The sequence below is a fragment of the Fulmarus glacialis genome, unplaced genomic scaffold (assembly GCF_000690835.1).
Source record: "Fulmarus glacialis isolate BGI_N327 unplaced genomic scaffold, ASM69083v1 scaffold27942, whole genome shotgun sequence".
In the NCBI taxonomy this organism is placed as follows: Eukaryota; Metazoa; Chordata; class Aves; order Procellariiformes; family Procellariidae; genus Fulmarus; species Fulmarus glacialis.
The window spans coordinates 202,618-218,862 of record NW_009198939.1 but is presented as its reverse complement, the minus strand read 5'-3'; the positions used below and the strand labels follow the sequence as shown (position 1 = coordinate 218,862).

Below are 16,245 nucleotides of genomic sequence, written 5' to 3'. Positions count from 1 at the left end.
GGGTATAGATGGGAGCCGGGGGTGGGGGGTTGTAGATGGGTGCTGGAGGTGGAGATGACGGAGGGTACGTGTTGTTGAGCGGGTATTTGGGTGGGGCCTCTGTGTTCTTCACTCTGGTGAAATTGATGCAACGGCCCTAAAACAAAAGAGAACAAAGTGGAAAAGAACAGTTACTGATCGAGGCAATGGCATCGCAGCTGAGAGAGATACCTTCCTGGCTGTCTGCAAATCTGACATCAGTGTAAGTATTCCTGGGCACGCTGCTTTGTTCCTTCTCCTTCTCAGAGATGGATGTTATAAGAGCAAGTCCTGCATTGAGCAACCAAGAGGTTAAACCCTAACAACAGCTTTTGTAGTGAAGAAGGATGCAATCCTCTCATATTGTTTTCTGACTCCAGGATCTTTAAACAGAGCATCAAGTACTTCAAGTCATACTGAAGCTGCAAGAGCTGGCAGGAGCTGTTCCTATTCTTCGGAACTGGCGTCTGAGTCAGTGCATGACCCGTGGTCCCTGTCTCTACAGATGCCTCTTCCCAGACCTCAGTCTTAAACTTCCAACAGCACGAAATCTGGACTTTGAACATTTGGAGCCTCTTTCTCCTTCAAATACCTGGCTTTTGTGTCCTATTTCTAATCATTTACCAACCAGGCAAAAGGGAAGATTTGTTTAACTAAGATAGTTTCTTGCTCAGAATCTTTTCTGAAATACAGCCATTCTTCATTAGGATGTCTTGATATTCTAGTGCTCTTGAGAAGCCAATAAACTGCTTTTCTTGCTCTTCGGTGCTAAGCTACAGTTTGTTGTACATTTTTAAACAAAACCTTTGCCCTCCGAGCTGTTATTTTTTTTTTTCTCCTAAGTTCCACCTGCAAAAGATCCCACTGTAAATACTCAAATGTCATAATCAGCACTATTGTATTATGGATTCATTCTTTTAGATATGAAATCATCCAAAAAGGCACTAGAGGATTTCTAGTTTTTGGATTTGTGAGCGTGAGCTTATTTTCTGCTTTCCTCTTTCCTCTCCCAAAGTAAATGTTTTTCCTGGTGAAAAAATGCCAAATGGAGCATTGAGCCCATGCAGGCTGGAGTAGATCTGTTGGCGTAACAGCATCAGCCATTTTGAATCCTCTGCACAGCTCTGTATCTTCTCCCTGCTGTACCCAGCCTACGGACAAATGTTCTGCAGAAGAGAGACCCAAAGTGAAGTAAGGGAGATGCTGGTAGAAAGGCAGAAGGGTGCTGGAGAAGGATTTGACAGGGATTAGAGGAACTGGCGTGGAAGGGGCTGACGCATAAAGAGATACAGACAGCTCCTCTCCAAGAGCTCTGCCAATTATATCATCATGCTCTGTGGAGATGGAGAAACATCTGTCTGAGTCTTTGCCGTTCAGCAGAGGAAAGTGGATTCCTTGCTGAAGCGATGAAGTATGCAGAGCAGCCCACAGCTGAATGCAGGCTGTCTTGTGCAAGCAAAGGTCATTTAAGGAAAACAAAGATTTCACAGTGCCTCGAACTGCATCAAATTCAAGATGAGAGCATCACCTCAGGGCTGCTCTGAGCACGGTGGCAGCTGAACCCTCTCTGCATGGCTCAGGAAGAACCTCTGGCTTCAACTCAGGCTCTTCTCGAGGAATCAGGCTCCGGGGAAGAGCAGAGACCCACGTAACAGTCATGAATAAGCCCATGGTAATGCCCCTCCTCGAGGATTAATGCTCTCTCAGTTAAGGCTTGTCCTTACAGCACAACAACATAGAGGGGAAAAGGGAGGAGAGGCTTGACCACTGCTGTGTACTCTGCGCTACCGTTAGCATCTGTGCAGCGGGGACGTGTTCTCCATCCTTTGCACAGGACAAAACGCCAATACACAATGAAGTGCCAGAGTGGTCAACGCCCCTGACCAGAAACACTGCGCTCCCTCCGCAGCATCCCAGCATCTCCGGTGCTGGCCAAAAAGGGGGCACCATCTGACTGGCAGAGGAAAGCCTGAAATAAGCGCACCGCTGTCTCATCTCAGAGTGTCCCTGGTTCTGTTTGCTCTTTGTGGGCTGGTGTCTCTGCTTTAACATTGTTTTAATGCACTTTGCTGTGATTTTAAGTAAATATTGTGGGGCAGGCCTGCTGAGTGAGTGAAAGTCTGAACCCAAGATTAACCAATTCTACTCGGAAAAAAACCCCCATGAGAATGTTTTGCTTGTTCTAGTTCCACGTCTCCTGCAATGCAACTTTAGTAGCTTCAGACTATTACTTGCACTAGTTTTGTTTTCTTTATTTATATTGAGAATAAAATAAACCCGAACAAAAAGTAGCAGTCCAGGAATCCCAGCCAGAGAACAAAAAGTTGCAATTGTTTTTGTGTGGAGAGATTGTCTGGATGCTCCAGGGGTGAGGTTATGGTGCTGCTGATCCAAATGGAACCGAGCACCGCCCTAAGAGCATTCAAGAGGATGCAGTGAGGCTCAGAAATCTTTGGGTTTGGGGCTGGGGCAGGGCTTGAGGACTGAAAACCATCTAGTACTCATGGCAATGCCCAAGGCACGGTCCAGAAGGGTAAGAGAGTACATCCTGTGCACTGGCAAAGATTTGACTTCTTATTGATGAAAACTGGCTTGGATAGATCACCAGTGCCATTATAAAAAAGGCGCTAGCAATTCATACCAACATATAGCTGCACTGTATTTACACTAGGTTTTGTAAGTCAGCTATGACCTAGGGAGCCTGTGTTCATGAGCTACTGCTTATATCCATGACTAATGATAACTCTTTTTCTCCACTAATAGGGTTGCTTTGAAATTAGAGAGCTCTTTTTTCAAACGTGATTAAGTCTCCACCGTCCTTGACAACTGTGCTTTCACACGGGCTTCTTGGACATGCTGTCTGGTTTGAACAAGTAGTTGGTCTGGAGTCTGAGCATAAGCTGCTCAGATGCAGACTGAAGAACAGACAGCGCGGGAGTGCAGACATGAGAGCCAGACTTGACGCAGAGCTAGTACAGCATGTAGCTGCACTCATCAGATACCTCTTCCCTGTTCCCTTGTGCATTACGCTGGTCTAACTTCAGAGTTCAAACCTTCTTCCCCTTAAAATAGGACAGAGAGTGACTTTTTCTCAGCTCAAGCATGCCGTTCCCTATCTCCTATTTCCTTTGCTGCCCAGTTCAGCTGCTTTGCAGCAAATTGACAGTGACCTGTTTGGCAACACTCTCTACTACTGTGCAATGGGTAATTCTGCAGGGCATCCAACATGTGTGAAGGGCAGGTACACAGTTCAGCCTTTCTCCTCCTTTCACGTGAACTGACAGACCAAGGGAGTTCTTGTGTTTCATTGCTTGACATTTCTCTCACCCATGCAGATGGCGGGGGGAGAACGCCAGATAGGAGTTTTCAGTGCAGATGGACTGAGATGGACTTTGGCAGCTACCCTGCCTTAGAAGAGATGGAGAAGCCAACATCTCCTAAGGGAGGAGAACTGTCAGACTGAATGACGAGGAGATATCCAGGAAACAAATTACTATGCCATTGCACACGAGAGGCAGAAAATGTTTTACTAGTGCCCTGGGTACAAGTGCAAAGCAGACCCAGGAGGAAAAGAGCTACTTTAACCAAAAAGCTGGATGTTAAACAGGGCTCTTATCTTGTATCTAAGAATATGGTAACAGACACAAAAGTGCAGAGGTTGTGCTAGCCAGAGTGTGACCACAGACAAGTAATCCTAGAGCTCCAGAAGACCCAGCTTTCTCTGAAACGCATGGGCAAGAGATGTGTTTTCCCACCTGCACTTACCAGAAGGGGGCCCTGATCCACAGCTGGACTTTGTACCATGCAATTGCAATAGAAAAATAAAACACCAGCATCATCGACCTACTCCATGGTTCAGTGCTGTTTTATCTGGAAAACCCTCTGGATGAAGATCAAGTTGGCTGGCTAATCACCCATCCATTCAAGCTTTTACAGGCCTCTCCATTGCCAGCACAGTTCAGTTCATCCCACAGATAACAGAAGTTGACATGAGCAGTAACAGACCCTCTAAATAAATGGTCCCAAATGCCTTATGCAGCCTTGGGATCTGGATGCAAAACCAGAGCGAGTGTCTGAGGTACTACAGATAAGAGGAGTGCGGGATCTCTCTACAATCAGTGGAAACGTAAGGACCTCCACATGCCTGTGATTTTAGGAGGGGCTCAATGGCCACCAGTTAACAGCCCCTCCTGGCTATCCACCAAGGCTTATAACCTCATTTAAGTGTCCAAATGTAGATGGGGTGGATGTGGAAGATGGTGGCAGAACATCCAGGAGGCAGGAAGTGAACCCATTTCCACTAAATACTACTTTGCATCCTTAAACAGAAGTCACCTTTCATCCCAGGAAAAAAACCTCCTTAACCAGATTATACCACAGCTTGGAGAATAAGAAGAGCCAATTCTATTAGTCTTTCTAGCAGGGAGACAGTAGTTGGAGATACAGAATGTATGAATGTAGGGAACATTCATACAGGGAACAGGCTGTATATTAAAAGGCTGCTGCGTTGAACGCCTTGGCTAGGTTTTATTTCCCTTTCTGCAGCCACAATGCTTCAGGGGGGAAAGTCACAGCTGTGCCTCAGAAGAGACAATTGAAGCAATATGGAGACATTATTAGATCTGAAATTTAGTGGAATCAGCAAAATCAGTGAGGGCACTTCACTCTTGCATTTTATGTTGTTTTTCTAGAGAGTACTGCTCGCAGGCATATGCATAATGAATTCTGCTTGGAGCGGCCTTGCTCTTTCACCTTCAATAGCTAATTGTCTTAGGGATGAAGGCAGGCAGCACTGCCTTTAGGACAACAAAGCACTCAGCTGTGGGAGGCTCGTCTCCTCTGACCATGGGCCTCGCCCTGCGAGCTCTCTGCATGCGGAGTGCCGTAGGGTTGCACACTTGATCCAAGCTTTTCCTTTTGTTCTTCACATCTGGTTGACGGAGGAGCGCTGCCAGGGTTGAACGAGAAGGGTGGGATGTGGGGTGAGGGGGACATTAGGCTGCTGAGGTCATAGCACAGGGTGGTGGTTGCTGAGTGTTCAAGAGAGCGAGCTGGAGCATTTGTGTCTTGGACACAGATCTGGCAAGCAGAGGTGCAGAGAGCAGCAGATGCCTCAGCCAAGCTGTGGCATTTCCTAGGAACTCCACAGCTTTGTCCAAGCCACTTCCTACCTCCTCCTGCCTCTCCTTCTGCTTTTATCTGAGTCTGGAAGCTAACTGGGAGAAGGACTGTCACTTAGAGCACAGTGCACAATGACCTGCACAGAGACATTGATCGGGATTCGGCACGTTGAATCCAGCTGCGGGGAGGATGGACCTTTCTCTTGGGACACTGCAGTATTTCTTTCTTCTCTAACAAGCTAGCTCTCCGGGCCCCATCACAGCAGGACTGAAGCTAGGAGGAAGCTTTTTTCTTTGTTTCATTTGAGCCCTGCTCTCTGTGGTTCCAGCTGTTCAGGGTGAGGCTCACACACGGCACAGCGGAAAGGTAATTTAGGAAAGGGAAGTCAGTCCCAGAGCAGTGGCATGCCCTCCACGGTACTGAAAAGATATCTCTTTAACAGAGGAAGATGGAGCACATTTTTCTGAAGTGAAGATGAAAAATGTTTCTGTTTCTCTTGGTTTCCTATCAAGCTGGAATTAATACCTGGAAAAATATCAACATTCTAAGATCATAAAACACTGGGACTGGCTCCTGAGCTCCTGGGTTTCAAAAGAGGCACTGGAAAAGATATGATCCATAATGTTGTTTTGTATGGGTCATTAGTAATTCAAACTTTCCATAAACAATATCCTGGTTTACCCTGTTGTTACGAGAAAGAGGAGAGAGAAATAAAAAGAACTACGGAAACAAAGAAAAGAAAAAGAGAAAGAAAGAGAAAAAGAGGGAAAAAGAGAGAGAGGAAAAAAAAGAAATGTAAAAATTAACCTGTGATTTGATACCTGATTCTGAATCAAGCATGCACAAAAACCTGTAGGATGGCCAAATGAATAACAGGCAAACATTAAATATATGTCTCTGCAAAGACACGATTTACTAAACTGTAGCTACTTTAAAAGCAAAGCACATACATGGATGTGAGAAACTAACACTAAATTCTCCAAGCCAAACCCTCCCTACCAAAGATCCCGGGTGCTTGATTTGAACTCAGTCCAGGCATGAAACTTCCACAAACATCTGTGAGGGTGATGAGTGGGGAGAGAAGGAGGAATACAGAGTGGAGAGTCGCAGTGGATCTGATAGCAGCTCTGAGCCCCACAGGGAGAAGAAGGCGGTAAACTGGCAGTTTGCCTGTCCGCAGCCTGCAAGAGCCAAATGGCACAGACAGCTCATGCTGCCTCTCCTCTCTGGCTACAGAGAAAAATTGCCTATAGCCAACGTGGTGTGGATCCCCTCTTGTGAAAGTGTTCTTTGCATAGCGTACTTTACAAAACCTCTTTCCAAAAATGCATCCCTTTGTGCCTGGAGAAAGGTGATACTGGGAAAAGACCAGAGTGAGAATAATCAGTATCTGCTTCCCGCCAACATTTTATCATTTGGGAACAGCATTGGTCAGGGAGCTCTTGGGTTGCCGGGGGGTTTTGCTGCTCTGAACCCCCATCAAGATAACCCCCAAAATACCAGGCGGCTTCTGCTACGTGGTAGGATCCTGCAAGCTTGAAATATCCCTGCTTGCACGACCTGAGCTGGCAGCGTGCTGCCTTTTACATCACACAAGGGTGTCTGGAGACAGTTTTGGGAAACTGCTAACTAGCTTCTGGGCTTTGTTAGCCAGCCTCCCTCAGTGAGATCAGTCTGTGTTGAGTATGCTTGGTAATGCCAGGAAACACTGCCTCCTGCAGCAAGCACGCTAATTATACGGCTACCTCTGTATCTGTTAGTCACCAAACAACTATTAAAACTGTCTCATTTCGTGATAAAACATCATCGCAACAAAACCATTCCCATCTGTGTCTCATTACCAAATACAGAGCCTAGAACTCAGCATTACTCATAAAACCTACCATTCCCAAGCCACTCCTGCCACCTTGGCCACTCAATAACCAATAAATTGGAGGCTTGACCTATTTTCTCCCAAAATTAAGACGATGACTTCCATTGATAAGATCATCACTCCAACAGGGTTCTAATAACCTGGTCTCTTACTGCAGAGGCAGCACTGAAAACTACAGACTGTTATGGTTTACCTTAAAAGACCCTGTCAAAAGAACCGCAGAGTGATAAAGTTTGGAGCAAGATCCAGAGTCTTCTGTCGGGTCTCAGTACTACACGCCATGCGAGATTTGACTTCCTAACTCCCAGGAACAGAGCGGTACAAAATGGTGTTTCCTTCTGAAGCCAGTAAGGAGGCGGGATTTACCCCAAATGAGAATGATAAACACATTATCAAAACTAGTGACAAGTGATCTCACACATGGCCATCGAACTCCAGTTATATCCGAGGCAGTTTCCTACACTGCAGACAAACATCCTGTCTAAATTCAGAAGGAAAAAAGAAGCAGAAAAACTCCCTAACTTTCTTTGATGCCTTGATATGGTTTGGTCTATTCAGATGCTAAAGCAATGCTTTGTATTTGTATTTGTATGATCCTGTTCTGTTTAAGCAACCCAAAAGCAGCATAAATTCAAGAACAGAGAAAACTACTTTAAACACCATGAAGTACTGCAATTTTTGCAGATCTTTCACAGAATTTAAAATAAGTAAGAGCTTATTTAGAGTATCAGCTCAGTCATGCTGGCTTATGACTAAAGCTCGCATATACCTATGTATATAGCACTGTGTATCTGGGGGCCCCACAGTGCAAAGAGTGGTTCTGCCAATTTAACCTCCAGTTGAAATCTTACTCATAAGCTTACTCACAACTTCTCGTCTGAGCCTGGCTCTTCAGACCTACCACAACCCAGATAATACCCATTGCTCCGCCAGCCTCTGGTTCTTGATATCTATAACTGAACCAGCTGGGAAACCTACTGAAAAGAAAACATTCAGAGCAAACTCCTACAAAAAGTGAAACAAGATGATACAGGCTTCTACCTTGCCAAATTTGAGCGTGGGAATAAGCTTAATAGCCTCAATCTTTGGCTCGTGCCAGAGTTTGGGAGCGTGGCTCTTTCAGTGATGAGTGGGCATTCGTATGTCAGCAAACAGGCCTGATTGCTTTTGCAGGAGCTAGTTTTGGCGTATTTATGCAGTGGGATGGGTGTCATTTCCAGGAAGATCTGGTCATTCTTCCCATTGTCTTTCTGGAAAGAGGTAGCTAGGCTTGGAGAAATGCTGAGTGACACATCAAAGACACTGTCTCACACAGGATTGTAATCTTTCATCTGGAGGTTGAATAACAAAGCCTACTGTGTATGAAGAAAAGAGAGAAAAATTAAAATGAAAAACGAAACACATTCTTTTGGCAGTGATAACTGGAACAACTAATCAAGGGCACTGGTAAACATCTCTCTGGAGAGGAACAAAGAGCCTGCAGGATCTTGCAGCCTGCAGAAATCAGTGATCTGGGGAGGATCTCTCTGGGTGCCATTTGTCTATGGGCAAAGAAGACAGGGCATAGTTCAGGACAGGATCTGCCACAATGTGAACGTGAGAAGAACATAACTCAATGGCTGTTTTCACATTACGTGACTCAGGAAAATTACCCTGTGCAGGGCAGCGCTAATGGCTCAAGGAAACAGGAATTACTGTCTGCTGAAGATTGTCCTACCAGCACTTAGTGAGAAATAATTCCCGTTCCTACAATCCCTGTTTGCTAGATCTGCCTTGGCTTCTGAGGCAGATCTCTGACCGTCAATGTTAAAGGCATAACCTTCTAATTCTGTCTAGGGGAAATTTTGCCCTGGATCGAGATATGACTGGGACGCTCCCCTTTATGAGCTGGCTACTCCCTGCTTCAGAAACAGAGGTCCGGCAGTTCAAGAGCCAGCTCTGTGCTTTGTTTTTGCAGTAACAAGCAGTCTGCTTTGCAGTAGTCCTGCAAGCTGATGAGCAGATCACCAGGCTTTTGGCTTTGGAGCTGTTAGTTCCAGGAAAAAGTGCTAATGTTTAGGTTAACTTTTCCATGGCTATTAATGGAAAACCACACAGCAATAGTATGTGCAGAAAGGTTACAATTTTGTTCTCAAGCTCTGCAGCCTATCAACAGAAACCTGCTAGCTTGGACTTAAAAATGGGTTAAACAATAGCTCCTTAATTAGCGCCTGTGCATTTTTGAGTCTGCAGAAAGAAGAATCATCAAGCAAGTCGCAACATAGCACCGTATAGGTGGCGGGGGGTGACTCGGGAGTCCACGCAGCTGATTTTATTCTCAGGTCTGAAAAGGGAACATGGTCTACTGTTTAAAGCAGGGGAATTTGAAATCATATCTCCTGGTTTCTGTTCTATGTTTCAGGAGGAGGTTTCTATTCATGACACTGTGAAACAGCATGGTGTGAAATCAATTACCTTAAATCTGAATTTTCTCACCTTCCTAGACTCCTAATTCAAAATAAGAGAGGACTCAGGGGACTTTCCAGGATGATAGATTTCGCTCATGTGCTTTGTGATATTCACAGTTAATTAGTAATACCTAGCCTTCCCTATATTACCATTCATCTTGGCTACTCTATAATGCAACAGATTTTATGACTTTCAGTGAACTCACTGGAGGTGGCAGAATTTGCTCCTCAGTATCCAGTTATGAACAAATAATTACGGCTTTGGGGATGTTTTCATTGGATTTGTGCACTCCAAGCAAAGGCCCAGGCTAACTGCTACATTCCTTCTGTATTTTTTGATATAGTTCTAATAATGCAGCCTCAAGTTAAAACTAGTATTCCTGTGTGCCAGCAATACTTAATGGGCTTTACAGTTCCTCATGAAGCTGCTAACGGCTGAGTTTATTGCAAGTGCATAGCGGCTGACGACCAATCATTGGTGCTAATGCTGAAATAAATTGCCTTTGTGCTCCCCATGGTCTGTAAGTCACTGGTGGTACGGGGTGGGATGTAGGCCATGATTTACCAAGTATAGGTGCCTACTGCTTGTAGGGACATGCAGGAGGGGGTTCTTCATTACTGGTAGAGTCCTGCACTCCTCTTTGAAGAAGACTGGGCTTTGCGTATCCACGTGCCTTGGGCAAGGGGTGGCACACGCGGCATGGTACCTGCAGGTTTCAGCGGGACACCAGTTACAGCAGAGGTAAGAGGGAGAGCTGAAGCCCTGGCAGCAGAACAGTGTTACAGAAAGCGGCACAAGGCCAGCTGGAGGTACACTAGCCACCCACACAGGGTGGCTGCTGTCCTGCCACGCACCACCGTGTCTCTTCATGGCTCCTCTGAAATACCACTTACATGTTTGGAATTTGTATGCGTATTAACAAAAACGGATCAGGAAGCAGGGCCCTGCAGTTATTAGGACTTACACATGTGTAATGCCAGGGACGGCTGACCAGAAAGGTGCAGCTCTAACACAAACATTATGCTTCAACCTGTCTGTTGTGTGACACTCTACTGCCTGTCCCACTCTTAGAACCACTGCGCCTTTGTCTTCACAACTTCCATCCTAAATCTTCAATCTGATGCTGTTGCTCTTTTTGCACTTTGTGCAGGATATTTGCCCAGCGTCCTGCACGTACCACGTGCTTTCACATCCAGGATGGGGGCCTGACCAGGGAAAGCCAAGGACTGAATTAAGCTGTAGTTTAAGTCATCCCTTGCGGTGTCTTGGACTACAGGTAAAGCATGTGCTGTCGGTGCTTTTGTTTCTGGGTAGCTTTGCATGCCTAGCAAGTCCCTGAGGGCCCTCTGATCGCTGATGTAAGACCTAGGGTTCCCCTCACAAGTTCTCAGTGCAGATGGACCCAGACACAGTCCAAATTTTTCAGCTGGGGCTGCTGCTTATTTTTAGGAATTTATTGCAATCCCACAGGAAACAATGACCTCGCTTTCCCATAAGGATAAGGAGAGTAAGTCCAGCCCACTGCTGGAAGCTGCACGAGGGAAACACAACACAAATGCAACATCAACGTTCACTCAGCAAGAAACAAGCTTGGGAGAGATGGTTTTCTAGACATCTGTCACAAGGTGATTCTCTCTGCATCAAAATCCTATTCTTTCTGTTATAGGAGTTTCACTTCCTATGTTTTTACTGATTTCTAAGAACCTAAACACCTACTTAACAAATTTACAATATTTTCTGTGAGAATTTACATACCTAGTCACTTCTTGTGGTCTCCTGGGTTCTGCAATTCTACCCCCATAGCATAGCTTTATTATCATTGCACTGCTCCAATAAGGGTTTTATTCCAATAGTTACTTCATTTACCCCACAGCTGCAGAACTACTCACTCCATACACAGGAAAGTTTGAACTATGCTGTTCCATTGGCTTGTTTTGCCTTCTGCTCTTTAAAACAAACTAGGAACCCCTTTTGTTTCTCAGCACATTATACCGAAGGCTGCCCTTCCCATGAGCCCCACGCAGGAATATCCTCTGAGCAGAGAGCCTGCCCAGTCCCTCACTGCTCTGGAAATCTCAAGTCAACACTTAAGTAAGGTAATTTCTTGTCTCAATTCAATTCACACTTTACAGCAAAGCTCAGCACTTGTGACGGTTTCAATGCTGTACTAAAATCTGGACAAACCCTGTTTCGTACAGTTTCTCAGAGGAGCAAATTGTAGTTGTGCGCTTGGGCCTAGCGAGGATGGGAGGGGAAGAGGAACTGAAGTGGAAACACAGGCACCTGCCTTTGTATAAAGAGGGGAGGTAGTACTGAGATAGATGGAGAAACCCACATCACCGTCTAAGTGCTTGCACCTATACCTCTGTCCTCTGGCAAACAAAAATATATTCTGCAAGTTTTGCACAGTGAGACACACCTGACGGTCTAATTCCCTGTCCCGCTAGTCTAGAGGAGTATTGGTCTGACCCAGCAAGAGTTTTGCACTCTCCCCCTCCTACGGCCCGATCTCCAGAGGCAGTGCCTGCTCCAGGCTCTAACACACATGCACACACGCATATATTCAGTTCTGGCTGGAACTCTGCACTGCTCCTTCTTTGGAAGCTGCATGGGAGATGTGCTGAGGGAGAATGAACTAGCAAAAGTTGTTCCTTGTGGTTAAAGAAAGACTTGAACTACATTAACAGATTATTCCAGCTGGTGTTGTAGATCCCCTGTTTAGCATTCAGATGATTTAGCACTGCCACACTGTCTCAGCGTTTCTCGCTGTATCTCTCTATACCTGCTCTTGTCCCTTGCCTCAAACAAGGCTGAGATTCTGGTTTTATTTTACACCTGTACAGCACCTGGCACAATGGGTTTGATTTGAGCTGATGCCTGGAGCATATGAATACACCGCTATAATGAACAAGAAGCAAGGCCCCAGGCTATGTGGCAGCACTGTCCCTCTATTTTTAGTTTAGATTTAACTTCCTTCCATTTCAGCACTGTGCGGGCAGTGAGAGACAACTAGTTATTTCCCAGATAAGTCTTTGCAAGTACACAGCTTTCTCCACGTGACAGGGAAAGTCATGGAAAGGAGACTTTGTTTTCTGAGAGTTTGAATTTGCCAGAAATAAAAAGACACTCACATTCCTCAAATGGCACGGCAGCCAATGCTAATCTCCTCTGTGAAACACCCAATTATGTGCAGCAGATTAAAAGTTTTTCAGGTTTTTCAAAGCATAAGAACAGACAGAGAAGGAGGAAATTTTACTGTAACGTGATAATGATTCAGGCTGCTTTTTTCCTCCTCTGCATTTTTTAGACACAATGATGATTGCCCACTCGGCTAGGAGCGCTCAGGGGGGCTGTCCCATGAACTGAGAATCATGGTCTGCTGAAACAGGTAAACTCCTGACACAGATGCCAAAGATGGTGTGTGGACAGACTTGGCAAAGCTAGCTCCCAGTTCCCACTGAGTTTCTTCTTGTAACACCACACCTTGCAAAAGAAAAATTCACTCTGGCACACCATGTAAGAAACGCTGCCGGACTTCTACTTTAAACTATCTGAGCATCATGTAGGTCTAAAATGTACAGACTTGAACCTCCAAACCCTGAATCTTTGTACTATTAGCATCACATTGTAACCACGTGAACCCACAGGCCATTGTGCAAACCTACACCCATACCTGTAAATACAGTTGTCCCTGCCCAGAGCCATGACTGTTGCTAATCCTTTAAATCTATTACCGAGCTCCAGCCATTTTCACAAACGCTTTGGGAAAGAAAATACATTGGATTAGCGCCATTTAGAGGACAGGAAAAGCCTCTGAGAAGTGGAAGGTGATTAAGTGGCTTGGTCAAGGTCACCCTGTGTGTCAGTGGCAGAGACTGGAGCGACTCTAGGCTTCAACTCCCAGTCTAATGCCCAAGCCTCAGATCTCCCTGCTGCCATATGAGAATAGCCCACAAACCTCCAGCTCAACTGGACATCTTGGATCTAGAATTATAATAGCAGGATGCAAATTAAAAGAGCTATCCACCTCTAGGCTTAAGACTTTCAGACCGTTGTTGGCTGGGGTCGGACAGCTCTTTGCTGTCCCCTGTTGCACAGCTGTGTAGAAGTAGGTCCCCGGGCAGCAGCATTAGAGCGCATGCTCCAGTGATTCTCCAGAAACGCAGTGGGACTTCACATGTGGGAGCAAGTCCTTGCTTTGCAGAATTGGGCCCGTCACAAAAAACGGTCATTTGGGATGAATGGCTGATATAATCCAGAGTGGTCATCTGAACTCCTTAGGCTGCACAAAACACACACAGTGAAGCCTGAAATCAAGTTACTTTGAGGTTTTGGCATTTCACTGTAATACAAAAACATTAGTGTGATCGTAGGGCAGAGGGAGTTTTGTAAGCTTTTGTTGAAAAACAGTGCTTTTCTGCAGTGAAGATTCACGCAATTTGGCTGTAAATTTGTCTTATTTCATACTCTGACTGTTCTGTTGATATTAAGATCATTTTTTTATGTCAGCACATACACACACACACATTCTTCCTTTCATAGTAAAAAGAACAATTGCAATTACTTTAATGGGGACATTTTCATGTATTTCGTAGCCTCATCCTCCCATCATAGCTAACCACAATTTGTACCAGAACCATATCACTGAGATCTAACAAGACACGAGCTTATGCGATTTCATCAGTGAACTTGCAAAATTATGCTAGTTCTGGAAAAAGCTCCTCTTCCTGCACCTTCATTAATTTAGGTAGGACACATCTTTACACATATAATTACGCATGGTTTTGTTATACTTTTTCTCCATTTTTATACCCATCTATATCTATATTTACCTATACAAACACAAAATGAAAATGCAATTAATGTAACGCAATAAAAATTTAAAATATAATTTGCTCCCAGATTGAGATGCACCTGGCCAAGCCTGAGCTTGAAACACATTTTAATGATTTCCCCATAAATTCTTGACAGAACAATGTTTCTTAAGGAAATGCAACTGACACTTGGAAGAGACACTAATTATTTGGATCCTGTGCTTAGTGAGCAATTTGCACAAATAAGCATTCCATTACTCCATGATAAAAGCGATAAAGTTTTCTAAAAAATACATACATTTTTACATCATCCCTATCTGATGATGTTTCGAATGTAAAAATAACCTCATTAATGCTGACAAGAATGCAAACCTAGTCTCTCGAAAATGTGAGAAGACCACAGGAATCCCATGTGACTCTGACTTCCTTGCCTTATTGGAAACATCTGTGTCTGTTGGTAACCTCAGACCATTTCCAGGTTTGACTCCAAAAAAAGAATTTCACAACCTTTTTGTGCATCTCAGCCCCTCTGGGTGCACTTCAAAACAGGTACTGAACATCCCTTTTCCTTTTGCTTTGGGATAAAAGATGCATTTTTAAAAGCCTTCTGCAAACCAGACCAAAGTTTGCTTCATGGTTTGTTCTTGCAAATGCAGACATGCATGTAGGCAGTTGTTGCAGATATAACAATGCGCTGATCAGGACCTGTTGCCGATATCAAAAGCCATCGCTTTCACAGAGCTGTAGTGGTCAAAGCCAGGTAAGACTCTGGCTCAGGCTGCTGCCACGCTATGGGCAGGCATCCTTTCTGGCAGTTCTCCTTGAAGAGGTCTCAGCTCTCTGTCGTCCAGAAACATCTAACCCTGTATCCAGCACTTACTAGTCACTTATTTCTTTAACTGTACCTTTTGCAATGAAGAAACAGTCCTAGTACAAGGAGGCATCTCAACCTTGATTAAAGGGTTCAGGGCATGAACAGACAAGAGGCAAAGGGGATTGTCTGAGGTCACACAGAGAAGGAGGACTGGAATCTAAGCTTCAGTCCCCACATTATCCACTGCAATGTATATAAATTGCAAATTTGTTAGTCACTACCCTTGAACCAATGTCTTGTTACAGACTAATGTGAACTTCAGGGCAGGGGACGGCTTTCTTGACAATTTGTACGGAAGCTGCATGGGCTACAGCAGATAAACAGTAACAATTAGTCAACACAGTGTTTGAAGCTGAATCCATGTTTCGTTCTACGCAAGCGATCTTTTTGAACAGCTCAGCTAATGTGCTGGCAGTGGATAAAGTAACTGATTATAGCAAGGGATTGCTTATATATGAATATGATGTAACCCTGGGATTAAGTCCAATTCCTTTTCAGGCTCCAAAGCAAACAGAGATGGCCTTTCAGTTATTCTTCATCTGGCTTCACTTTTTTATGTTGACCAGTGGGTGAATTAATGTGCCCATTCAACAACACCTAGAGTCTGAAATCTGCTTCCTTCTTTTCTTCAGGAAAGAGAAGGAAGGAGGTACAAATTGCTTTCAAAACAGCTCCTCCGTGTAGCTTTTAGGAATATCATATGGTCAAAGGCTCCTGTCTGCAAATTTCAGGCTCCTCTTTACTAGCCATAAAATTTGCCTGCAAGGGTTTGAATATTTATCTAGCCTGAGAATGCACCATGTGGTTGGTTTTTAATCTGGTGGCTCCGTTTGAGGCTGCTGGTTACTGTAGGATGCTTTGCTAATCACTGGTTCTCTCATTCCCAGGGCATGTCCATGCTGTAAAGACTGCTATGGCTGGCAGTTTGTACGTAGCTGGCAGCGTGGGCATGCTAGTTTGCTGCTAAGTAACTCTGAAGTATTTATTCAATTTGTGTCGTGAAGTCTACGTTGAGCGGCTGCACGGTATGATTGAAACTCAGCTAGTTAGTCTTAAACTCCTCTGGGTGACTGCCAGGTAGACGAACCAGAGCGCCC

The 16,245-nt window shown here is 44.8% G+C and overlaps 1 protein-coding gene across 1 annotated transcript in view; it reads right to left on the bottom strand.

The window, feature by feature from the left end:
* Positions 1-16: 16 nt before the first annotated feature.
* The window catches only part of ANTXR1 (anthrax toxin receptor 1), a gene marked incomplete at its 3' end in the record, with an annotated part of 106,574 nt that continues 90,345 nt past the window's right edge, over positions 17-16,245 (bottom strand). Inside the window, exon 18 of the mRNA XM_009573086.1 lies at positions 17-136. Within this exon, the coding sequence (XP_009571381.1) occupies positions 17-136 (120 nt within the window). The remainder of the gene's footprint in view (positions 137-16,245) is intronic.